At 37.1% G+C, this 26378-nt stretch overlaps 1 protein-coding gene across 1 annotated transcript; it reads left to right on the forward strand.

The window, feature by feature from the left end:
* Positions 1-338: 338 nt before the first annotated feature.
* LOC129262418 (sodium/potassium/calcium exchanger 4-like) lies at positions 339-17571 on the forward strand. The gene is made up of 9 exons (XM_054900534.2): positions 339-1870; positions 2421-2648; positions 5527-5610; positions 7502-7605; positions 9789-9889; positions 11442-11707; positions 13656-13964; positions 14839-14940; positions 15778-17571. Exons 1-9 carry the CDS (start codon positions 1687-1689, stop codon positions 16104-16106), a joined length of 1707 nt encoding a protein of 568 aa, XP_054756509.2. The 5' UTR covers positions 339-1686; the 3' UTR covers positions 16107-17571.
* The last annotated feature ends 8807 nt before the right edge of the window (positions 17572-26378 follow it).

The following is a 26378-nucleotide window of genomic DNA, read 5'->3' on the forward strand; positions in this document are numbered from 1 at the left end:
CCAGGGGTTGCTGCCTATGGAAAATAATACACGCAGCATATCTCCAGACCCCCATCCACTTCCCAGGACCATGGTGTGTGTGACGGGGGGGGGGGGTACTCTACCTCTTACCATATTTTCCTTCCATTTTCATAACTTAAGGGGCACCTGATCCAACTTGGAGGTATGTTCCCATGCCCCTACTCGCTGTCTCCCCATTTTCGACCTCTTCATTTGCCTTTATTCATGACATATCAATTAACAACTACAATTGATGCCATAATAGCCTCGTCCTTTCTTGCATGGCTGATCCTGTAAAGGGTTTCATCCCTACAATGATACTGTGCATATGGGGATGTATTAGAGATCAACCCGTTATACAATCATCATTCAGGTGATTCAGCAATGGAGCAGTATTGAAAACACACATATTTTACATTATTTTGAAGTTTTAACCTGTAGTGATTTCGCGTATAATAAACTCTTCTCTCCAGCCTCTAGACGAATACAGTTTCATATGCTTCAGTCTTCTCGCTCAATTCAAAGCCAATTCCAGAGATGCCGGGTCAATAATTTACTTTTAATACAATCAAGGGAGTCCACACGTTCTGCAAGTGATCTTTGTTTACGAAGAGAGTAATGAACTAGTACTTTTTAAAAAAAAATCGAGAATGTGCACGGCTACAAACAGGACAAGTCCCGTATGTCGTGAAGTTCAGATTCGTGAACTTGTGACCGACCTTGAAGTTGATCAGCAAACAATTGAAATACAGGACCGCTCTATAGTGTACTCGGGTCTCGGGGACTCCAAAGATTGTGTTAGCGGTATACGTGTGCCATCATCAAAGCTGCAGGCAGCCATGAAGCGAAAACGAGGGAAGATTACACGGCTATATTCTACTCGAATTATGACAGGGTGGATTAAATGGTTTCACAATGCAATTATTAATAACACCTGAATATATATATACATGCACAAAAGAGTGTGTAATACGGGGTCAAAGTCGAAAAATTATGATCACGAGAAGTTCGCCGCATGCACATGAAGATTATTATAGATATGGATTTTGAGTGATTCGGATGTCAGTACCTGAAACTCGGAACTCTTTGAATTATTATAGATATGGATTTTGAGTGATTCGGATGCAAGTTGTTCGGATGTCATGTACCTGAAACTCGGAAATCTTTGAACCTCACTCGCCCTGAAAACAAATCATAACGTATTGAACGCAGTCTTGTAAGGAATCCATGTCCTACTTTGCCAACACTTCTTCCTTGTGTAAATTGTTTGTATTATCGATCTGACTTCGGAAATATTTGGTGCATGCCATGAACGTTCGAGAAAAGGAGCCTGCGCATTATTTCGTAGCAACAAAGGTAGCGATCAAGTATCGAACGCTTTCGGGGGACCTTTCGTAATAGAATGGTAAAAATATTCATACTTTCCACTTATTTGATGGCCACGATTTCAGACATTAATTGTTATGCATGTCAACGTTCTTTTCATGGAATAAATCTGTATAGGCTGCTTTGAACCAGTAAGCCCCTTTTTGGTGATCATACCACAATACCACTTGGGCAAACGAGTGGGATAGCGCCAACCAAACCTTGTACATGTATTCTCTCTATTAATAATATCATGAGCGACCATTTAAGACTGTAACGTGACCATTTGAAAGGGGGGAAAAGAGACACATATTGTGAAAAATGACTAGCTTTCGGCCAACGTCGGATCCACTCGGCCGTGCCAAACTGGTCAAGTCCATGATGACGATTGTTTTCTGTATGGTTATAGGATATGCGTTCCTTTCCGTCAAAACTGACTCATTTCTGAAGCGAGGGTTAGAGACTAAACATGGAGGCGTCCCCAGATTGAAATCTTTCAGCCAAGGTAATCATTTACCAAAATATTCTTATTTTATATTCCTCAAGTTTTTTTTATTTAACAGAAAAATAGAGCGGAAATTGATAGATGTGTGGGGAATTGCTTCAATTGCTTTCATTGTAAGAGAATTTCCGCCCATTCTTAGAGTATAGTAATAACGTTTTATTGCCTTGTGAGTTGTGGCTTTCAATTTCAGCATGTTGTATCTTTGTAATGTAACAGAATCTCATGGTGATGGCATTGTAATTAACTATTTGTGAGAAATAATGGTGTGAGTTTCGGGCATAAAACCTACAGTTTCTGTTTATACCTTTACGTTCAGGTCAAGGTACCTGCTACGTATACCTTGTAGGTTGGGCCTGGACTGAAAGTCGACTATAGCTTGTTAGTAGGCCTATTCATCACCCATATTTTTTATTTATTAAATTGTTTTATTCCATTTTAAATAGTGTTTCTTTTCAAATTTTCAATGTATTTCATATTCATATATAAGACATCGAATCGGTGGTCCCCATCCCCGCAATTTTGTTCATGTGGCAAATGATTCCCGTTTCAGAGGCGAAGGCATCGGGCAGAAGGCTCCTGGTGGTCAGTGAGAACGGGGATGATGAGGGCAACTGTACGGTGAGAGGGATCAGCAAGTTTCCACCGGGCGTCTTCACGAACGAGCAAAGGAAGAACGGGGCCCTGGTCGTCAACTTTCTCGTCGCTCTCTATCTATGTGGTGCTATCGGTTACGTGTGCTCGGCCTACTTCGTCCCTTCGCTTGAAATACTTTGTGAACGTAAGTGAAAATAATGCATGATCCTGGTGTTAATTTTATATTAATTGCAGGGGTCGCTGAGTGGTTTTGAAAGTGGGGAGGGGGGGTAGGGCGGGCAGGCGGGGTGGGCGAAACATATGCACAAAATCAGAATGATATGGATATTTTTGCGTTTTTGTACTCCTTTATTTAAAAAAGTGGGGGCGAGGGATCAAAGCCCCCTCCTCAATGCCCCCCCCCCTTCCCTGTATTACAAGATGCATTATGATCAGTTCAAATTTTGCGTTCAAAATATTAAGGGTCTATTATTACTTGGCATGTTCGCGATTTTGAAAAAAAAAAGTTTTATGAGCTTTTTATATTCGAATTCGAAAAGTTTTTTTTAAGCTTAATGAATAATATGGAGGGGTGGGTGCTTCTTGTCGTCCTAGTTTGCAATTTTATCGAGGGGGGCTGTTTTAATATATATATATATCGAAAAAATATATTTCAAATTTGCGAAAAAAATAAAAGCAAGAAGTGTAATTAGAAAGGGAAAGATACAGGGATCGATGTTTCAAAGGCAATTTGTATCAATTTTGCCAAAATAGAGGTAAAATGCCTGAAATGAACTTAAAAATCCATGCATTCCTGAGTTCCAACACCAGACAGCGAATGTTGCATCCTCTTTCCTCTTTGCCTATTACGTATGGTTACATTTTAAACTGAATTCATTTCTTTTCTGGGTATGTCATAATCAGTTTCTCCAGGTACTGAAGGGTACGGTGTTTTTTTACAGCTCATCAAATATCATAAACATGTTTCAACATAATGTATGATTCTACTGATGCAATACATTTAAGAATGTATTACATCAGTAGTATCATACGTGTCATGACGTATACTGGCTATCACCTTGTTTACATAGTCATGATAAGTGGTAATCGTCAATTCACAACAACAAAATGACATCCGCATCCATATCAGAAAAGTGCTCCAAAATTTGTATCATATCAACTTTGCAATAACGAAGTTTGTTTCATCATAATCATATTCTAAGTTCCGAATATAGGTAATACACGAATACACTAGCGTACCTACGGGGGGGGCAGACTGCCCCCTGACGAGTCACAATCCATGGAAGGGACATATCCCTGCCCCCCCCCTGACGAGTCTTGAAGACCTTTTTTTTTTTTGCTTGTCAATTTTTTTTCTGGTACGAAATCCTTTATTTGTGGTTGAAGACTTTTTTTTTTTTTTTGCTTGTCAAATTTTTTCTGGTACGAAATCCTTTATTTGTGGTTGAAGACCTTTTTTTTTTTTTTGCTTGTCAATTTTTTTGGCGGACGAGATCCTTTATTTGTGGTTAAAGACCTTTTTTTTTTTGCTTGTCAAATTTTTTGGCGGACGAATTTGCCCCCCCCCCCCCTGTGGAAAATCCTAGGTACGCCACTGCACGAATAACTGAAACATCGGAACCAGCGATTTTCCCCCGCCGATTTAATAACCTTTTGATTTGTGTGCAAGTAACAGGCACGATCTCAATGTGCGTAGTATACACAGAAAAACGCTTTGCACAACATTGTTTATGAACTGAACAAAGATCAAACTTTAATACTTACTGCTTAAAAGAAGATATTTTTACAATTTTGAAAAAAATTATTTTAGACTCTGTTATAGTAAACCAGGCTGTATCGTATAGAATTCATACATTTTTTCCTAGTGTTGTATTCACTGTGTACTGAAATGTTAATGACTCAATTACCCTTTCGACTCGTGACAATGAAACCAAGATAAAATTTCAAGGTAAGAATGATAAGTCCAATGCCAAGCATACAAAATCAAACATTTGGACAAGCCAGGTTGGAAATGTGACCCAGATACTGAAGAAGGAATATATATATGTTTTCTCAATATTGAACTGACCCTTGTTCCTATATAATATATATTGACCACTGCACCACACAAAACGTGCTTCTGCCAGATATTATTTACACAGTGAAAACGCAGTTCCATTTTTTTTTTATATATACAACGCCGTTTAATAAGTTTAACAAGTTTAAACAAGTGTTTAAAGTCTTAAACAAAAGTTTAGATTGTAATCTTTTATTCTCAAAAAAACTTATAGCATGGCCGGGTAGCATGGTCGTTGTATAAAACAGCGTTTTTACTATGTAGTGTCAAAACAAGGTTAGATTATATTTTATAAAATGGTGATATGGATCCTAGTTAAATGATTAGCTGAAATCTGTCACGTGACTGGTCATTTATTCTCACTGACACTGTGACTATTGCGAATGACCGGTCATGGTTTGAGATTAGGACGGTATAGAATCACTCTCTTAGAAAATATATATAAAACACATCATCTTGCTCGGGCATTATTATTAGAATATATTACACACGTAATTGCACAACTGGCATTGGTCATGACTCTGGTGTATTGAAAGGCACATCGGGCATGTAATGCACTCTATGGTTTTTATCATTTATATATTTCATGATGCAAAAGAGAGAGAGATAGAGAGAGAGAGAGGGGGGAGTGAGAGCTATTGATATTTTGTACTACATGTAAATGACAAATGAAAAGCCACTTCTATGGACTTATAAATTTTGTTTAAACAATAACAAACAAAGGATATGCGGAGTATTAAGTTCATCAGAAGAAGAAGAGAAGGAGGAGAAAGGGAAAGGAAAAGAAGACGGAGAAGGAGAAGAAGATGAAGAAGAAGAAGAAGAAGAGGAGGAGAAAGGTAAAGGAAAAGAAGACGGAGAGGAAGAAGAAGAAGAAGAAGAAAGAAAAAAAAAAGATGAGGAAGAAAATATTATCTTTGATCTAGTTTGTAACATGATCCAGTTTATTGCCTACTGGAGCAATATAAAGAAAGTGTTGAGCTATGAATTCTGTTCAATTTTATAGGACTTAAACTCCAGCCCGATGTAGCGGGAGCAACGTTTATGGCAGCTGGAAGTTCAGCTCCTGAACTCTTCTCGGCTGTAATCGGTAAATATTTATATTTTTCTTTATTGCATTCAAATTATATTCCAGGGGCGTTACTTTATGGTGTGTTATTTAGAAGAGGGTCAAAATTCATTCTCCGGGTATTGATTCTCTATGATTTAATTAAGTTATTATAAAATTGTATTTTGTTTTCATTTTTTAAGATGATTTTATCGTCAGATTTTTGTTTAGAAATTATGCGACATGCTAATTTCTTCCCCAGCATGGTCAAAATTCTGGCGAAGTTGAGCTCCTTTTCTTTCTTCACTCTTCTCTTTACATTAAAGAAGAATGAAACCTTTGGAATAAGATAGCTTGTGTGAAAACAGAAAAATCAAAGAAACAGATCAACGAAAGTTTGAGAAAAATCGGACAAATAATGAGAAAGTTATGAGCATTTAAACATTGCGATCACTAATGCTATGGAGATCCTCACATTGGCAATGCGACAAAGATGTGTGATGTCACTTGTGAACAGCTCTCCCTATTACTTTAGTATATATTTCACTTAAACTGCCTCTTTTATCACATCTATCAGTATATCATGTGTTCTTTCTCTAGGAGAGCATGTAATACAGATTTTTAAAGAATACATCATGGATAAAGAGTTTGTATCACCATAAGAAAAAGCAAGAAGAGACATTTTGGGGGTATTTTACAGTCCATCAAAGGGAAAGTTGTTCACATGTGACATCACACGTCCTTGTCACATTGCCAATGTGAGGATCTCCATGGCACTAGTGATTGCAATATTCAAATGCTCATAACTCTCTCATTATTTGCCCGATTTTTCTCAAACTTTCTTTGTTTTTATCGGATTTTTCTGTTTTGACACAAGCCTACTTGTTCCAAAGGTTTGATTTCCCTTTAACTGTTTTATCCTATGATAGTATCGGATTCCGGTGACCCGGGTTCGATTCCCAAGTGGTGCGCTAGTGCCCTTTGGTAAGGCATTTATCCTCATTACCAGGTCCCTCGGAGAGGACCTTAAGCCGTTGGTCCACTGGTTGCTTGCTCACAGGCATTCGTGCTTTCTTAGCAGTCAGGTAAAACAACCTCGGTATAGTTCTTTCGCATAAAGGATGTGTAGTTTAACCGAATTCCGTAAGTCAATTGATATTTATTGGTTATTAAACTTCATACAGCAACAAATGCTTCACTTTCAAAGGAATGGATGATTTGCGTGTTTAAAATTTGATTATTTGCCCTCTGTTTTATACGCAAACTACGCAGCCACAAAGAAATTAAGAACAACTTGAAATACAATCGAAAAATACGGACTTTAATAGTTGAGTTATTGTCTTCTTCAAAAGCTAAAAACATAAAACAGTTATGTATGTATATTCTGCAATATATTTTCACTAGGATTCAATTTCATGAGGGATTTAATGCGTTTATGCTATTATTGATCGGTGCACGAAAAAAATAAAACATCGCGAATGGGGCCGCCCACATGGCCTGTGTTTGATTAACAGGGACTTTGCTTTTGTAATTGCATTGATATCATTTACTATTTTGTTTGTTCATCTTTCTGGTGTTCTTTAAAAGGTGTTTATAGCTTCGTCATGTTCGTTTACAAATTATCATGCATATCTTTCATGAAAACTAGAGAGAGAGAGAGAGACAGACAGACAGACAGAGGGGGAGGGGGAACGCTCTTAAAACATTAATTAAGACGTGTAAAGAAAAATGCTTCCGTTCTAAACGATGGATATTTTTATTTGTAATATCGATTTCGATAGACCATTAATTTCTTTCGAAAACAATATTTAAATGATGCCGAATAGCTGTCTTAAAATTAGAGGAGCTTTGTGAGTCAGCTGAATAACGCCTGCAAAATTCATGGATCCATGACTATTTTGATGTATTTTTATTATTTCCATATTATTTCAAGGAACATTCATATCGTATGATGATACTGGGCTGAGTGCTATTGTGGGTTCGGCAGCATTCAACATCTTCGTCATCATCAGCTTATGTTGCTTCTTCGCTGGACAGGTGACATTCATAATCCCGTATTCTGAACTCAGGTTTAAATTAAACCCTGGTTTAAAGTTGTGGTTTAACTATGGAGAGCCAATTGGGGCACAAATCCCTCACAGTACACATCCAATTTATTAACTCATATGACAACCAAGAAACTGTTCATAATTGTCTTGGAATGATAGCTGAAGTATTATTCCTCATTATGATGAAAGCAAAAGGAAACATAAATAAACATAAGAAATATGCAATACAAACAGATTTTTTTTTAAATTTTGGGCCCCCATACTTATAGCACAGAGTTAGACCGTGGTCTAAGTTAAACCCGACTTCAGAATACGGGCCTATATTTTTTTCATGACATAATCATAATAATGGTATATTTTCCCTTTTTATTGGACATTTTAGATATGTGGGACCTTTGTTCGAGGAATTGGCACCCCTGGGAGGGGAGGGGGATGGGGTGCATGGGTTGTTCCCCGAGGACATATTTGAAACAGTATATTAAAACAAAAACCCTAAGATTTTTAGAATGACTAGGCGTTTCACATAAAGGAATTATAGAACCTCGTCGATCTGGCGCTGCACAGTGGCTGCCGGCGGGCCCATGCACGATCAATTTGGCAAAATGAATTTTCGGAATATTTCTATTCTCAGATTTCTATTCAATTTGAACAATAAAATATGGATATGAATTTTAGAAGGGTCAATGGGCTCATACTAGTCACATTTCAACATTTTTTATTCAAATTTGACCATTTCTGATTGGAAAATATATTGAAAGGTCATGGGAAAAAATTGAAAATTGATGCTTTAATGATAAAATATAGAAATGATCCCATAGAAAATGTAATCATGATCAAATACTTGGGTGTAACACTTGGCTCTGGCATGACGTGGGGAGAACATGTATCTAGTATCATTGTTAATATATCTCGTACGATAGGTTGTATAAAGAGAATCAAACATTTCCTTCTTAAGAATTTATATTTTGCCATGATTTTACCTTACATTGATTATTGTTGTACATTTTGGGGAAGTTGTGCAAAAACCAACAAAAATAAGATACAAAAACTGCAAAATAAGTATGCCCGAATGATTTTAAACATAGAGCTATTATAATAGCTCCATGATTTTAAATAAGGAATATCGTACTCCCCAACATTAATTGTTGTCTACACTCAAATGGCAAACTGGAGGAACGTAGTACCAATTTTGTGTTCTTGCAAATACAAAACGATTTAGCCCCTGCCTATCTGGGACCACTTATCTGCAAGTAATGTAACTAATAAAACACGACATTCTTAACAATGTCCCCTTCAAATACCCTGCCCAAGGACGGATAATAAAAGAAAATCTTTTGAATATGTTGCTGCCATCTTATTTAATTCTCTCCCTTGTGATATACAAAATACACGTCCCTCCATGCATTAAAAAACACCGTAAATCATTAAAATGCTGACTGTAATACATGTAATTACACTGAATAACTTGATGTAGATGTAATGATGCCATGATAATTGTTGATTTCACTCTATATGTATATAATGTATTCTGTTTTTACTTTATTGTTTTGTTACATACATTGAATTGCTATGATGTTGAGTTATTTGTTAAACTGCAGGGCGCCTTTAAAAAACAGTTTTGCATAACTGAACAGGCCTACCCTGCAGTATAAAATAAAGAAAACAAATAAATAAATAAATGAATGAATATATAAATAGATAAATAAATGAATAAATAAATAAATAAATTAGTAATAGCGAACTTGTCATGTCTTGTTCTGTTCGTGTAAAATGATGCCTATATTTCACATCTGCTATCTATTTCGATATGTTTGTAGATTGGTATATGCCCAATTTGTCATGCGTTTTTTTTTAGTTTTTTTTAAATGCTTTGTGATGATGAACCTAAGTGGGAACATTATAGATCAATCAATTTGAATTAAATTTGACTGTGAATGAAGCTTCTGAGGGAGATTGTACTTTTGGATTAAACAATACGAAATGACCATGATGACGATTGTATTACCAGGGAAACGATGATTTATTGCTGGCATTATTTTGTTCTTTACATGTTTGTTGATTAAATCAAATAAGAAATAATGATAGTGATGATAAACCAAATTCTTTCATCCTATTTGTCATGCACATCATTAACTTTCTAATAATTACTACATTCTCTCTTTTATTTCATAGGAACTCGTAATTCACTGGTGGCCATTTTGTCGGGACTGTTTTGTATATGTGATCAGTATTTTGATAATGGTAGTTGTTATTATGGACGGGGAAATTCAATGGTACGTATTGTTTTTTTCTGCTTTTGTTTTAGTTGTCGGAAATTGTATGAGATATTTGCATTAGTATATAGCTTGGCCATGGCCGTATGCAGATTTAAAAAAATCGGGGGGGGGGGGGCAAGACGCGTAAAAATTATTGAAGAAACTTAAAAAATAAAATAAAAATTGAGAGAGAGTGATCGAAGGACGCATTGCATTTTCTAAAGTGAAATTGAAGGATTTCGTTTCTGGTGAATTTTGTGAAAATCATTAGTAAAAAATTTAATTTTTCAAAATTTCGGGGGGGGGGTGGGGGCAACTGACCCCCGCTGGGTACGGCCGTGGGCTTGGCAATTATTGAGGATCTCAACTGGGAAAGGGGATGGAGGGAGGGGCTGTTTTTCAGATTCATCTTTCTTTTTTATTGAATATTAGGCGAGTAAAGATTGTTAAGGTACAAAGTTTCAAATTGGATCATTTACAATTTTACAAGACAAAAACGGGAAACGAAAGGTCATAGGAAAATCAACTCCGCAACCGGGGGGGGGGGGGGGCAGATGTAGAAAAGCGGATTTGAAAATGTAGATCAGGGTTGTTGAAGAGTAACCAGGTACTCCAGGCCAAAGTAGTATGCTTGGAATAGAAAAAGAAAAATCAGACCAAGAAATCACTGAAAATGCCATCAAGGTTGGACAAGGAATATAACAAAGTTATGACAATTTAAAGAATTGCATTATGTTGGTACAACAGTTCAGTTGCATCTCTGCATGAATATTATATGATCAAGTTGATGATGTCACATCCCCACTTGTCCTTTTGTATGTTATTTATATGAAATTATGATTATTCGTGTGGTCCAGTGGTTAGAGAATTGGACTCATAATCGCAAGGTTGTGAGTTCGCAACTCTGCCATTGTCTCCACTTTGATAAAAAGGCCCAAGAGTGATATCTGTCGTCTATTACGTCAGCCACTATGACTGATTAACCTAAACGTAAAATGTTTCCAAGGTAATTGGTTATATACCAGCTTGGCGTTTACCAGCAAAAAATGCTGTCCTGCCGAGTTCCTACGGGAGTTACCACAAACAAACAGAAAGATAAGTAGATAGGTTTTGTGATGTAAAGCGCTTAGAGAAATTTCAATAGGCGCTATATAAATATTGAATTATTATTTATTATTATTAATAAAATAAAGTTCTGTATGAGAGATACGATTAACAGTGTGACATCTATGTGTAACATTACGATGAAAGATAGATAGATAGATAGATAGATAGATAGATAGATAGATAGATAGATAGATAGATGGACGGACGGACGGACTGACAGACAGACAGACAGACAGACAGACAGACAGACAGACAGACAGACAGACAGACAGACAGACAGACAGACAGACAGACAGATAGATAGATAGATAGATAGATAGATAGATAGATAGATAGATAGATAGATAGATAGATAGATAGATAGATAGATAGATAGATAGATAGATAGATAGATAGATAGATAAATAGATATGATATGATAAGTATCAAAGCGCAGTTGAGTATATGCACATTATCCCTGCAGGTGGGAAGGATTAATACTCTCCTGTGGTTACATCGTCTACATCGCCATCATGTATTTCAACCCGTATCTCTCAATGCGGGCCTCGGAAATAGAGGAGAGATGGAGACGACGAGGCGGTAACCACAGCAACCCAACATCCGAAGACGCGGTAGGTTTACTCTCCGACAAACATAGCGAGACTTCCTACGGAACGACGGCTTATCACGAAACGCCGATGACGAACAGTGAGCTGAGTCACCATAGCAACGGGGCCATTCCTAATATCGGTAAGATATACCAGTGTCCGAGAGGTGTGACACGACATTTGCTCCGACGACAGTTGCTCCCGGCTTTATTTCGTCTCAGATTTAGGGTTAGGGTTGCAATAGGGTTTTATGTTAGGTTTAGGATAGGGTATAGTGTTGAATCCAGGTTTGAAGTTGGTCATTCGATTTGTGTGTGGGATTTACAGCGGAGCAATTGTCGCCGGAGCAAATGTCATGGAACCGTACGACTCCAAACGATTTGATCGATAGCATGTCATTGGTAATAACGTAATAGATTTGGTCGGTCAGGGGTCGGTCTTGCCGATATGTCATCACTGGTAGAAGAAGGAAGGAGACGAGAAAGAAGACGAGGAACTGGAGAATGAGAAAGAAGGAGAAGAGGAGGACGAAGGAGGAGGAGGATCGAGAAGAAGGAGGAGGAGGAGGAAAAGAAGAAGAAGAGGAAGAAGAAGGGAAGAAGAGGAAGACAAAGAAGAAGAAAGAAAGAAAGAAAGAAAGAAAGAAAGAAAGAAAGAAAGAAAGAAAGAAAGAAAGAAAGAAAGAAAGAAAGAAAGAAAGAAAGAAAGAAAGAAAGAAAGAAAGAAAGAAAGAAAGAAAGAAAGAAAGAAAGAAAGAAAGCAAGAAAGCAAGAAAGCAAGAAAGAAAGAAAGAAAGAAAGAAAGAAAGAAAGAAAGAAAGAAAGAAAGAAAGGAAGGAAGGAAGAAAGAAAGAAAGTCGGTCTTGCCGATGTGACTATGTCATCACTGGTAGAAGAAGGAAGGGGACGAGAAAGAAAGAAGGTGGAGGGCAGTAAAAACCGGGGAAGAAGAAGCAGTAGAGGGGGGCGGGTTACAGGTTAGCTATACACGTAGCTAATCAAAGTAAATATGATCTAACACTTTGGAATCAAATATAATTGATAACATCTCAAATATCGTGACTTACTATATAGCAGTACTCTAACTCTCGGCTCGATCTCAGAGATAATATTTGTCATTTTTATTTACTTTTTGAAGTTTACAAAGATTAATCGGCCAATAAACGAACCGTCAATCGACCTTTATAGCCAGTTTTGAAATTCCTACCTTTAGGGATCAGTCGACATACCCAGTACGTTGGTGAATACGTGTTCGATAATGAATAGCCGTGAAATTATACAAATTATTGGTCAAAATTTTCCAGAATTTCGATGATTTTGAGCTTTGTTCTGGTCGGACACATTGACAACAATTATTTTGACCAAGTCATCTAAGATAAATTGTTTTTCCTATGAATGTTAAGGGCATTTTTTTTTAATTGGAAAAGGGAAAAAGGAAAAAAAAAGACACACCATGATGTATGTAAAAACGTTAACCTTTGCTCCATCTTTCTGACCAAAAGGCAGAAAGTCATCAGTTTTGAATTACATTGAGTGAAGAATGTATCTCCGTTCTTATTTCTAAATCAGTTTGAAAAGTATCCCTTGAATGCAAATGTTGAAAACATTTTTGCTTTAAACATTTCTAATCTGAACTCTGGTTCAATTCAATCTTTGTTTAAAATTGTGGTTTAACTATGAATAACAACTTGCGGAAAAAATATTTTACAGTATAGGTGGTTCAACTTTTCAGCTAGATTGACACTCGCACCATTTATGACATTAATTACAATAGTTTTCTTCTTTAGAAAGTAATAAGGAAATAGCACAATAGAAATAAGAAATATTCGATCTGAATAGAATTTTAACAACATATCTGGCTTCCCATAATAATAATATTATTAATATAAGTACGAATTAGACCGCGGCCTAAACTTCAGAAATACGATTTCTGGCATTAAAAAAAAAATGGGTGGGGCGATTCTCAAAGTAATAGAAGGTAGGCGTGCCATGCGTCACGCCTAGATCCGCCGCTGAATGTAAGCTTTTTTTAAAAGAAATCTCGTTTTTTATATATTCTCTATTTTGTCTATTCTTCCGAATGCGAAACAGAGCACGCTTACGATCCCGATGTCGAAGGCTACAAGGAGAAACCTCGCACGGTGACGACCACCAGCTCCGTGGTCACTGACCACCCGCCCCTCTCGGAGCACGATAGCAATGTCTTCTATCCACCGTCTTCTTGGTTCTTCCGCGTCCTGTGGGCCGTTGGCCTTCCCGTCGTCCTCGTCACCTACCTGACCGTTCCCGACTGTAGGAAACCGGGGTTGTGGAGGCGGCTTTACTTCTTCACCTTCATCATATCGACCGCCTGGTTGGCTGGGTTGGCTTACGTACTCTATTGGATGATCGTAGTAATAGGTAAGTCTTTGCTGATTCCATGACTCCATGGGCGGAAATCACAGGGAGACGTGTCCTCCCTACCAAAAATAGTAGGGGGACACAATATCAAATGTACCCCTACTATTTTTGGTCTTTTATGATGGAGAAAAATACATCACTTAATTCACAATCGAAATAATACATGTATTTTGGACTAAATGACCTTACATTTTGCTAGTCAAATTTTGTTTAGGTTAAAATTACCTTACATTTTGGGTGATAACCTTTTTTTTTTTTTTTGCTTGTCAAATTTTCCAGGCCCTGGTCCCCCTACCTTTGGGGACAGATTTCCGCCCATGCATGACTCACATGATTCAAGCCTTTGCTATTCCTTTCACCATGACGTCTGTATTCTATCCACCAAGGGCTGCGCCCGCCACAGTGGGGAAGGGGTGGGGGGCTTGACTGTGAGTGACCACCCTCCCTATGATTTTTCAAGTAGAATAAAAGGAAAGAAATATAAGTGGGGGAATAAAAAGGGGAAGAGAAGAAAATGCGAAGGGAATGAAGGGGAGGCATTGGTCGCGTTAGTATTACTTGTATATAGCCCTTAGTGCGAAAAAAATGAAGGTCGGACATAAAAATATTCACAACATATCTATTGTTTACTTATATGGTCAAACATATCCTAGTAACCTGTCTATAACGGAAATATATCTTCCATTATTAATTTAAAGGAAATATGGGTCTATGAGAACCTGTTCTATTTAGACCATCAGTAGTCAGTGGCCACTTTTTCCGTTTATTTTCGCCGTCTCAATAGGCAGGTTTGACAGTATTATCATGTAATTATTGAAAATGGATTTTAACGAAATGAAATGAAAATCATGCTTATCAATGCTCTGTTTTCCAGGATACACTCTTGATATACCAGATACAGTGATGGGTATCTCCCTGCTGGCGGGAGGGACAAGCGTACCTGATGCCATCGCTAGTATCCTTGTAGCGAGAGACGGTAAGGCAATTTTTATTTATTTATTTATTTATGGATTTATTCATCTATATAGTTATTAATATATTTGTTTGTTTGTTCGTTTGTTTGTTTATTTATTTATTTATTCATTATCTGTTTATCTATTTAAATATTTATTTCATTTATTTATATATATATTTTTTTTTTTTTTTTTTTTTTTTTGGGGGGAAGATGGTCATGTCACTAGTAGTTTAGTGAGTAAACAATTTTTAGGGGGCACTATCACCATGACATAAGGGGGACAATTTTCTAATAGTCTCGAGCAAACGGAGCGAGCAATAAAGGACGTTTTTAAAAATAAAATCTAATCCTTGTGACAGATTCATTTTTATTCATATTTTACTCCTCTCGCTCATCCTTTTTTTTTTTTTTTTTACTTTTCCTTGTTTATAAATTTTTGGTCGTTTATTTTTGTCTTTTTAGCAGGGGGAGGGGGGATGACAAGTGCATCGAAACACCTCTATCTGCAGGGCGAAACCGGGATTGGTGGCTCAGTGGTAGAACGTCCGCCTCATGAACGGGAGGTCGTGGGTTAGATCCCCGGCCGAGCCATTATTATTATTATTATTGTTGTTGTTGTTATTGTTATTGATATAATTATTTCATTATTCTTATTCTTCTTCTTTGAAATTTGAAATTAACACGGTTGGCTCCATAATGCCTTCGTTTCGCACCCTGTAAAATGGAGCGATGATTTTTTTTTTTTTTTGGGGGGGGGCTGCTCGTCAAATTTTTCGGGAGCCGAAATAGTCTTTATTTTGGACTATAATGCCATTTATTTTGACTGCTATTATGCAAAATTCCATGTATTATTTTAAGGATACGGTGACATGGCCCTGTCAAACATAGTCGGGAGCAACATCTTCGAAGTGTTCATCTGCCTGGGCCTGCTGTGGTTCATCTACGGCATCGCCTTCCAACAGCCCGTCGAGATCGCCAGCGAAGGGCTGGTCTTCACCACCATCGCTCTCCTGCTCACCGTCGCTTTCATCCTCCTCGCCATTCACCTGAACGGATGGAAGCTGGATTTTAAGATGGGCGTCATCTGCATGGTCGTCTACCTCGGATTCATCTCCATCGCTGTCCTTTGGGAGCTCGGGGTTATCGTCGGCATTGAATTTCCGGTCTTCTGTGACGGGCCGACCTGATCTACAGGTCATGTGGTATACAACCACGCATCCCGTTATCATGAACCAAGCCATAAGACGTGGGCGTTAAGGTGCAATGTAAGAGAAAACTTCAGGCAATATGAGACAGACTTGTTTTATATTAAAACCGGCGCTCACTATACCACTGTGGTCTGATTTTCAAAGCAATTGTGCAAAGATAGCATTTGATATGAATGTTCCAACCTATAAAATCTTAAAGGGGCAGTGAACTGTGTGTGGTCTCTCATTAACTGTGTGTTATAAAAACAATAATATATACATCTTTCAGACATCTACTTTACACTACAGAGAATAGACCTATAGTTGTATTTGTATAGAGAAACTAAAATGTTTTGAGAGGAAAATAATTGTTTTGCTACTTGGTAACATAATTGTTGCGGTATAATGCGTATTGAGTAGTTAATTAGCATGGATGTCATTCTAGTGGGTCTATATAACTAAACTACCCTAGCATTATGGGTAAGGAAACTGGCCAGGTATGAGTAGTTGAGGACTCGAGATGGCGCTATTGGCTCGTATCTGCTTTAAAGGACAAGTCCATCCCGACAAAAAGTTGATTTGAATAAAAGGTGAAAAATTCAACGAGCATAACACTTAACATTTCATCAAAATCGGATGAAAAATATAAAAATTGTGACATCTTAAAGTTTCACCAAATTTCACAAAACAGTTATTATGCAGATCCTGTCCAAGTATGCAATGAGCAGACTGATGGCGTCATCCACTCACTAAAAAATTTCAGCTCGCGCTTCGCGCTCGCATTAATTTGTTGGTGAGATATGTGTTTCTATCTCATATAAATATATATATATATATGCATATGTGTGTGTGTGTTTGTGTGAGTTTGTTTGTTTTGTGTGATATCGAGCGCCTTTGGAAAGTTGATTCATGATTTTGCCCCCCAAATCTTAAAAAAAGATCGACGCCCCTGTGTATGTGTGTGTGTGCCAATTGGCTTTGGATAAAATTGCTGAGAAATGAGCAAAATAGGCACAGAATTCCATACAATGTCGGGTATTTTCCAAGCAATATTAAATAAACTGTCCCACATAATGTCTTTTTGTGATAGTTATCATCAGAATTATCGGTTTTCAGCTAAGATTTCACAAAGATTTGACATAGATGAGCTGATTTTAATGTACGAGATCTAGATCTATGATAATATTATGGTGATTATTACCTTGATTTTAAACCCTTTCTTATGTTTGCTGCAGTTACTTTCTTTTCACGTTTAAAGTTACTCTAGAGCTAATAAATGGCTAATAATCATTACAGAGTGAAATCCAAATCTAACTATAAAATGGAAAAATGTATCAGAACACGGTGTATTCAGTATTAAAGCAGTCAAGAGGCAATTATTGTGATATAGAAATGTTATCATTACATGTATTGGGTCAGAAATAAATATGCAAGTACGTTGCACATTATGTACCTTATACAATGTACATTAGACTGCGGTTGTTTGTACTTATTAAATTAAAGTTTGCTCAATCATAATAGAAGTGCAGCGGGATGTCGAAAAGAAGTGAGAGTGAGAGAAGGGGGGGGGGGTAAAATGAGAGAGACTGAAAAAGTGGTGTTTAAATGAGTCAGACGGTGAGAAAAATGAGAGACAGACAATGGGAAAAATGAGAGAGGGAAGGAAAAATGAAAGAGACCCACACGGAGAAAATGAATGAGAGAGAGAGAGAGACAGACAGACAGTGGGAAAAATGAATGAGAGAGACAGACGGTGGGGAAAATGAATGAGAGAGACAGACGGTGGGGAAAATGTATGTGAGAGACAGTGGGAAAATCAGAGAGAGATTCAAGAGAGCTAGATAGAGAAATTATAAAGAATACAAAAGAGAGAGAAAAAAGGTTTTAGATGTGAATTGTGATAAAAGGATGGCTTCCATGGGCTTTTTAATTTAAGGGGAATCCAGCCTTGGCCATAAAATGTTGTGTTTGGAAGGAGAAAAATAATTTAAACAGAATGGTGAAAGTTTGAAAGAAATCGGACAAGCAATAAGAAAGTTATAGCTGCTTTAAAATTGAGATCACTAATAGTATGTAGATTTCAAATTGGCAACTGGGTAAGTAAATTATGACAAGGGGCCAGGACAACTTTCCCATAGGCCATGTACTTTATTATCTGGGATTTGTGGTTTTCTCCGAAGTGCCCATTCCCCCGGGGCAGTAATCTAAATATAATCCAGGTAGTATATTGTATTATGTCCTCATGAAAGAAAAATATAACTTGAAATAAAACCTTTGGAAAAAATGACATTTTAGCCATAATATGTATTGGAGTACATGAAAGAGTAGTCCTTGCCTTACATCACTATGACATCCCATATGCGGCCAATTTGAAGTCTCCATGGGTATAGTGATTACCAATATTTACAACTTTTAAAAATTCATAACTTTCTTGTTGTTTGTCCAATATTTTTCAAACTTTCACCTATCAACTTGTCTGATATTTCTTTTTCTTATAAAAACATGTTTTTATTTGGGTTGGATTCCCCTTTTTTTAAGTAGCCTAGGCCTAGGGCTAGGCCATGCTATAGATTTCTAGATCTAGAGTCTTTTAGAGTCTACTCTAGGCTAGATCTATAATCTAAGTTAGATCTAACTGTTAGAACTATTCTGAATTTGAAACCCTCCCCCATACAAAATTGGAAGAAAAAAAGTTTTATACGGTACTCTGTACTACATCAGCCAAACAAAGTTTATCATAGGTTAGAATGACACAATATGGGGCTTCACTGCAGAATCATTCACAATAAAATAAATAGGTTTGTCAGAAATTCGTACTTATGCTCACTGGTATAACCACTGAGGACATCGGCCGATTACGGTATGTTGGTAACGTTTGTTTCAGCAGCACATGCATGCAGCCAGCGCATGAGTACGTTTACCTACATGGGCGGAATCCTGTCTCCAAAGGTATATTGGGGGGATCAGACTGGAAACTTTGACAAGCAAAAAAAAAAGGTTATCATCCAAAATGTAAAGTTATTTAGTCCAAAATACATGTATTATTTCGTTTGTGGATGATGTATTTTTCTCCATCATAAAAGACCAAAAATAGCAGGGGACATTTTAATTGTGCCCCCCTACTATTTTTGTATTTTTGATTGGGGGACAGGTCCCCCCCTGGGATTTCCGCCCATGCATGTATACGTACCGTATACCATACCCGGTCGTATGGCAAGCCGTTTTAGCATTTATTCACATTTTCTGATATCAAGAATTAGATTTCTTGATATCAAGAATAATTATTCCTTTCTTGATATCAGTGCATGTTTTACAGACATTAAGAATTGGTCCATACAGAATGGATTAAAGTTAAATGAACGTAAAACAGAATGTTTACACTTTGTGAGTAGGCATAGGACTTGTAGTCCGATTGGCGATATTTATTTTGATGGTACTGATATAGAATGCTCTGCGGCTGCTAGAAACCTAGGGGTCATGTTTGATAATAATATGTCTCTAAAGACCCATGTGAACAACGTATGCAGATCTGCCTCGTTTGCATTGCATAAAATCGGTAGCATCCGTCAATTTCTTACAAAAAAGACCACCCAGAGGCTTGTTCAGGCACTGGTCATGTCTCGCATTGACTTTTGCAACAGTCTTCTGTATGGTCTACCTGATACACAGATTAACAAACTGCAGAGAATACAAAATTCAGCAGCTAGGCTTATTGCTAAACGTCGTTCACGTGAGTCTGTCACTCCAATGCTAAGGGAGCTTCATATGCTAAGGGTTCGTGAACGAATTGATTTTAAGATCCTCTTGCTTACTTTCCAATGTTTGATAAAATCAGCTCCAGTCTATCTTCAACAATTAATATCAGAATACTCACCCTCCCGCAACTTGCGCTCATGCAAAAAATCACTCTTAAAAGTTCCTGCCATCAACACCCAGTCTTATGGTTCCCGATCTTTTTGTTCAGCATCCCCTCAACTTTGGAACAACCTTCCTCAGAGCATTAAACAAGCAGACTCAACTGACAAATTCAAATCTATGTTAAAAACTCATCTTTTCGTTAAATAGATCGTCCTTAGCATATGCGGCTTCAACTGTCTACTTTCAACTGTTAACATGTATAATTTGATTTTAGCTGAAATTTCTTGTCTTCCTATGTATTTTCCTTAAGCGCTTAGAGACATTCTTTGTGATAAGCGCTATATAAATGATGTTAATTATTATTTATTATTATCAAGAATTCAATTTTTGATATCAAGAATTGATTTCGTGATATCAAGAATTCTAATTTTATCAAGAAATGGTTTCATGTGGTTCACAAATTAGAATTCTTGATATCAAGAAATCAATTCTTGATATTAGAAAATGTGAACAAATGTTAAAACGGCTTGCCATACGGTTGGTATGATTGCATGCATGCTTTTTATTTCGCTGAGCCGGGAGAGGTAAAAGGGACTGGGAACTTCGAAGCTATACTTGAGGGCTGTGAAAAGGAATGCAAAACAGCTACGAATTGTAATAAAAAACTTTAAATAATGCGACCAAAATACCACATCAACGTACCCCCTCATGGCAATCTGCGAACAATTTTACCATGTTTAGAAAAAAATTCCAGCTCGATTAAGTGGAAAACCACGGAGGAAAGCGCCGTCAAACGGTTACACTTCGTAATTCCGAAGGTTCGTAATTCCGAAGGTTCTTTATTCCGAAGGTTCGTAATTCCGAAACACGTAAATTGCATATACCTCGTAACCTCGATGTTCGTTAATCCGAAAACGTAAAAGGGTTCGTTAATCCGAACATTTGTGGCGTTATTCCGAAGGTTCGATAATCCGAAAACGAAATAAGGTTCGATGTTCCGAAGGTTCGTTAATCCGAAAAAAGAATAAGGTTCGTTGTTCCGAAGGTTCGTTAATCCGAAAACGAAATAAGGTTCTTTGTTCCGAAGGTTCGTTAGTCCGAAAACGAAATAAGGTTAGCTAATCATTTCGTTTTCGGACAAACGAACCTTCGGAATTACGAACCTCATTTCGTTTTCGGACAAACGAACCTTCGGAATTACGAACCTCATTTCGTTTTCGGACTAACGAACCTTCGGAATTACGAACCTTATTTCGTTTTCGGATTAACAAACCTTCGAAATTACGAACCTTCGGAATTACAAACCTTCGGAAATACGAACCTTCGGAATAACGAAGCTTCGGAATTACGAATGTATGCGCCGTCAAACAAACGGAAGGACACACAAGATTAGCCAACTTACAGTAAAAAATACCAACCATTGTTTATAACAGAAATGTAGGAAAAAGTAATCTTAGACAAAGAGCTTGACATTGATGGAGACCTCGATAGAAAAGGGAAGAGAAAACAAAACAGTGCAATAATTTTTTTCTGCTATGACATGAACATCTAAAGTAACATGAAGCGTCGAATTTTATTGAAAGGATCGAAATTGACCGAGACTATATAATCACTTGGAGTCCATGAACTAAACGACGCATGACCATCCACAGTGGCGTAACTACGGGGGGGGGGGCATGGGGGGCACGTGCCCCCCCCCCAATCGGCTGGCAAAAAAAAAAAAAAAAAAAAAACGGGAGAAAAGGGAGAAAAAGAGGGAGAAGAAAGAAACGTAGTGGGAAAGAAGAATTTATTGTACATTATAATGTTATATTATATTATATTATATGTTGTGTTATATTACATAAGAATTATTTTTTTTCATAACTTTATGAAACATAATGTGCTCAGGTCCTATTTGTTCAGTATTCCTGGTACTAGCATTGTCTGTTTAACGAGATATATACATGTACAATCATGTTGTACCAAAACGTCCTGTTTTCAAGTCAATATGCACCAAATATATATCATCGCACTTCGAGTTATTATTGTTTTATGTAGTGACATATGCTTCTTTTCATGACTACTTAAAGTGATAGCCCCATTTTAAGGTCTGTATATAAAAAAAAATCCTTGTTCGTGTTCGTGCTTACGTTGGAATTAGTGGATTGATGAGATTTGTCTGCTCTTCATGAATTCCTGAAATCGGTCCTTAAAATGTTTCTTTTTCTAATGTAAATATCAAAAATTTTCAGCTCGCGCTTCGCGCTCGCATCATTTGTTTAGTGAAATACGTATGGTCATAGTAGATTACTACAAACAAGCCTTAGAATGTCCCTCTTCAGATCTGAATTTCCTATATTTTCAGCTCGCACTTTGCGCTACTGAGATGCGTATGATAATCATGATTACTATGACTACAAAAAGCTCTTCATGTGTTTGAATGTGATTCTAACAAAATCAGCAATCGCTTGGCACTCGCATTGGATGACTATGGTGAGATATGTATACTCTTAATGGATTCAAAAAAATAAATAGTCCTTAAAATGTCCCTGTTTGGCATCAATATATACAAAATTTTCAGCTCGCGCTTCGCGCTCGCATCATTTTGTACGTGAAGTACGTATGGTCTTCGTAAATTCCTACAAACAAGCCTTAGAATGCTTCTCTTTAGGTCTGAATTTCCTAAATTTTTAGCTCGCACTTCCGCTCGCAATATTTGATTAGTGAGATGCGTATTTTAATCATGATTACAATGACTACAAAAGGTGTTTCATGTTTTCTAACAAAATCAGCAAGCGCTTGGCACTCAAATTAGATGAGTATGGTGAGATATGTATTCTCTTATTTGATTTCTAAAAAATAGTCCTTAAACTGTCTCTGTTTGGGGTCAATAAATACAAAAATTTCAGCTCGCGCTTCGCGCTCGCATTGTTTGTTTAGCGAGACAGATACGTATTTTTTTTTTATTTAAATTTTCAGCTCGCGCTCGCATCATTTGATCAGTGAGATACATTACATATCAAGAATTAGATTTCTTGATATCAAGAATAATTATTCCTTTCTTGATATCAGTGCATGTTTTACAGACATTAAGAATTGGTCCATACAGAATGGATTAAAGTTAAATGAACGTAAAACAGAATGTTTACACTTTGTGAGTAGGCATAGGACTTGTAGTCCGATTGGCGATATTTATTTTGATGGTACTGATATAGAATGCTCTGCGGCTGCTAGAAACCTAGGGGTCATGTTTGATAATAATATGTCTCTAAAGACCCATGTGAACAACGTATGCAGATCTGCCTCGTTTGCATTGCATAAAATCGGTAGCATCCGTCAATTTCTTACAAAAAAGACCACCCAGAGGCTTGTTCAGGCACTGGTCATGTCTCGCATTGACTTTTGCAACAGTCTTCTGTATGGTCTACCTGATACACAGATTAACAAACTGCAGAGAATACAAAATTCAGCAGCTAGGCTTATTGCTAAACGTCGTTCACGTGAGTCTGTCACTCCAATGCTAAGGGAGCTTCATATGCTAAGGGTTCGTGAACGAATTGATTTTAAGATCCTCTTGCTTACTTTCCAATGTTTGATAAAATCAGCTCCAGTCTATCTTCAACAATTAATATCAGAATACTCACCCTCCCGCAACTTGCGCTCATGCAAAAAATCACTCTTAAAAGTTCCTGCCATCAACACCCAGTCTTATGGTTCCCGATCTTTTTGTTCAGCATCCCCTCAACTTTGGAACAACCTTCCTCAGAGCATTAAACAAGCAGACTCAACTGACAAATTCAAATCTATGTTAAAAACTCATCTTTTCGTTAAATAGATCGTCCTTAGCATATGCGGCTTCAACTGTCTACTTTCAACTGTTAACATGTATAATTTGATTTTAGCTGAAATTTCTTGTCTTCCTATGTATTTTCCTTAAGCGCTTAGAGACATTCTTTGTGATAAGCGCTATATAAATGATGTTAATTATTATTTATTATTATCAAGAATTCAATTTTTGATATCAAGAATTGATTTCGTGATATCAAGAATTCTAATTTTATCAAGAAATGGTTTCATGTGGTTCACAAATTAGAATTCTTGATATCAAGAAATCAATTCTTGATATTAGAAAATGTGAACAAATGTTAAAACGGCTTGCCATACGGTTGGTATGATTGCATGCATGCTTTTTATTTCGCTGAGCCGGGAGAGGTAAAAGGGACTGGGAACTTCGAAGCTATACTTGAGGGCTGTGAAAAGGAATGCAAAACAGCTACGAATTGTAATAAAAAACTTTAAATAATGCGACCAAAATACCACATCAACGTACCCCCTCATGGCAATCTGCGAACAATTTTACCATGTTTAGAAAAAAATTCCAGCTCGATTAAGTGGAAAACCACGGAGGAAAGCGCCGTCAAACGGTTACACTTCGTAATTCCGAAGGTTCGTAATTCCGAAGGTTCTTTATTCCGAAGGTTCGTAATTCCGAAACACGTAAATTGCATATACCTCGTAACCTCGATGTTCGTTAATCCGAAAACGTAAAAGGGTTCGTTAATCCGAACATTTGTGGCGTTATTCCGAAGGTTCGATAATCCGAAAACGAAATAAGGTTCGATGTTCCGAAGGTTCGTTAATCCGAAAAAAGAATAAGGTTCGTTGTTCCGAAGGTTCGTTAATCCGAAAACGAAATAAGGTTCTTTGTTCCGAAGGTTCGTTAGTCCGAAAACGAAATAAGGTTAGCTAATCATTTCGTTTTCGGACAAACGAACCTTCGGAATTACGAACCTCATTTCGTTTTCGGACAAACGAACCTTCGGAATTACGAACCTCATTTCGTTTTCGGACTAACGAACCTTCGGAATTACGAACCTTATTTCGTTTTCGGATTAACAAACCTTCGAAATTACGAACCTTCGGAATTACAAACCTTCGGAAATACGAACCTTCGGAATAACGAAGCTTCGGAATTACGAATGTATGCGCCGTCAAACAAACGGAAGGACACACAAGATTAGCCAACTTACAGTAAAAAATACCAACCATTGTTTATAACAGAAATGTAGGAAAAAGTAATCTTAGACAAAGAGCTTGACATTGATGGAGACCTCGATAGAAAAGGGAAGAGAAAACAAAACAGTGCAATAATTTTTTTCTGCTATGACATGAACATCTAAAGTAACATGAAGCGTCGAATTTTATTGAAAGGATCGAAATTGACCGAGACTATATAATCACTTGGAGTCCATGAACTAAACGACGCATGACCATCCACAGTGGCGTAACTACGGGGGGGGGGGGGGGCATGGGGGGCACGTGCCCCCCCCCCCCCCAATCGGCTGGCAAAAAAAAAAAAAAAAAAAAAAACGGGAGAAAAAGAGGGAGAAGAAAGAAACGTAGTGGGAAAGAAGAATTTATTGTACATTATAATGTTATATTATATTATATTATATGTTGTGTTATATTACATAAGAATTATTTTTTTTCATAACTTTATGAAACATAATGTGCTCAGGTCCTATTTGTTCAGTATTCCTGGTACTAGCATTGTCTGTTTAACGAGATATATACATGTACAATCATGTTGTACCAAAACGTCCTGTTTTCAAGTCAATATGCACCAAATATATATCATCGCACTTCGAGTTATTATTGTTTTATGTAGTGACATATGCTTCTTTTCATGACTACTTAAAGTGATAGCCCCATTTTAAGGTCTGTATATAAAAAAAAATCCTTGTTCGTGTTCGTGCTTACGTTGGAATTAGTGGATTGATGAGATTTGTCTGCTCTTCATGAATTCCTGAAATCGGTCCTTAAAATGTTTCTTTTTCTAATGTAAATATCAAAAATTTTCAGCTCGCGCTTCGCGCTCGCATCATTTGTTTAGTGAAATACGTATGGTCATAGTAGATTACTACAAACAAGCCTTAGAATGTCCCTCTTCAGATCTGAATTTCCTATATTTTCAGCTCGCACTTTGCGCTACTGAGATGCGTATGATAATCATGATTACTATGACTACAAAAAGCTCTTCATGTGTTTGAATGTGATTCTAACAAAATCAGCAATCGCTTGGCACTCGCATTGGATGACTATGGTGAGATATGTATACTCTTAATGGATTCAAAAAAATAAATAGTCCTTAAAATGTCCCTGTTTGGCATCAATATATACAAAATTTTCAGCTCGCGCTTCGCGCTCGCATCATTTTGTACGTGAAGTACGTATGGTCTTCGTAAATTCCTACAAACAAGCCTTAGAATGCTTCTCTTTAGGTCTGAATTTCCTAAATTTTTAGCTCGCACTTCCGCTCGCAATATTTGATTAGTGAGATGCGTATTTTAATCATGATTACAATGACTACAAAAGGTGTTTCATGTTTTCTAACAAAATCAGCAAGCGCTTGGCACTCAAATTAGATGAGTA

This window comes from Lytechinus pictus, chromosome 5 (genome assembly GCF_037042905.1).
Source record: "Lytechinus pictus isolate F3 Inbred chromosome 5, Lp3.0, whole genome shotgun sequence".
Taxonomy (NCBI): domain Eukaryota; kingdom Metazoa; phylum Echinodermata; class Echinoidea; order Temnopleuroida; family Toxopneustidae; genus Lytechinus; species Lytechinus pictus.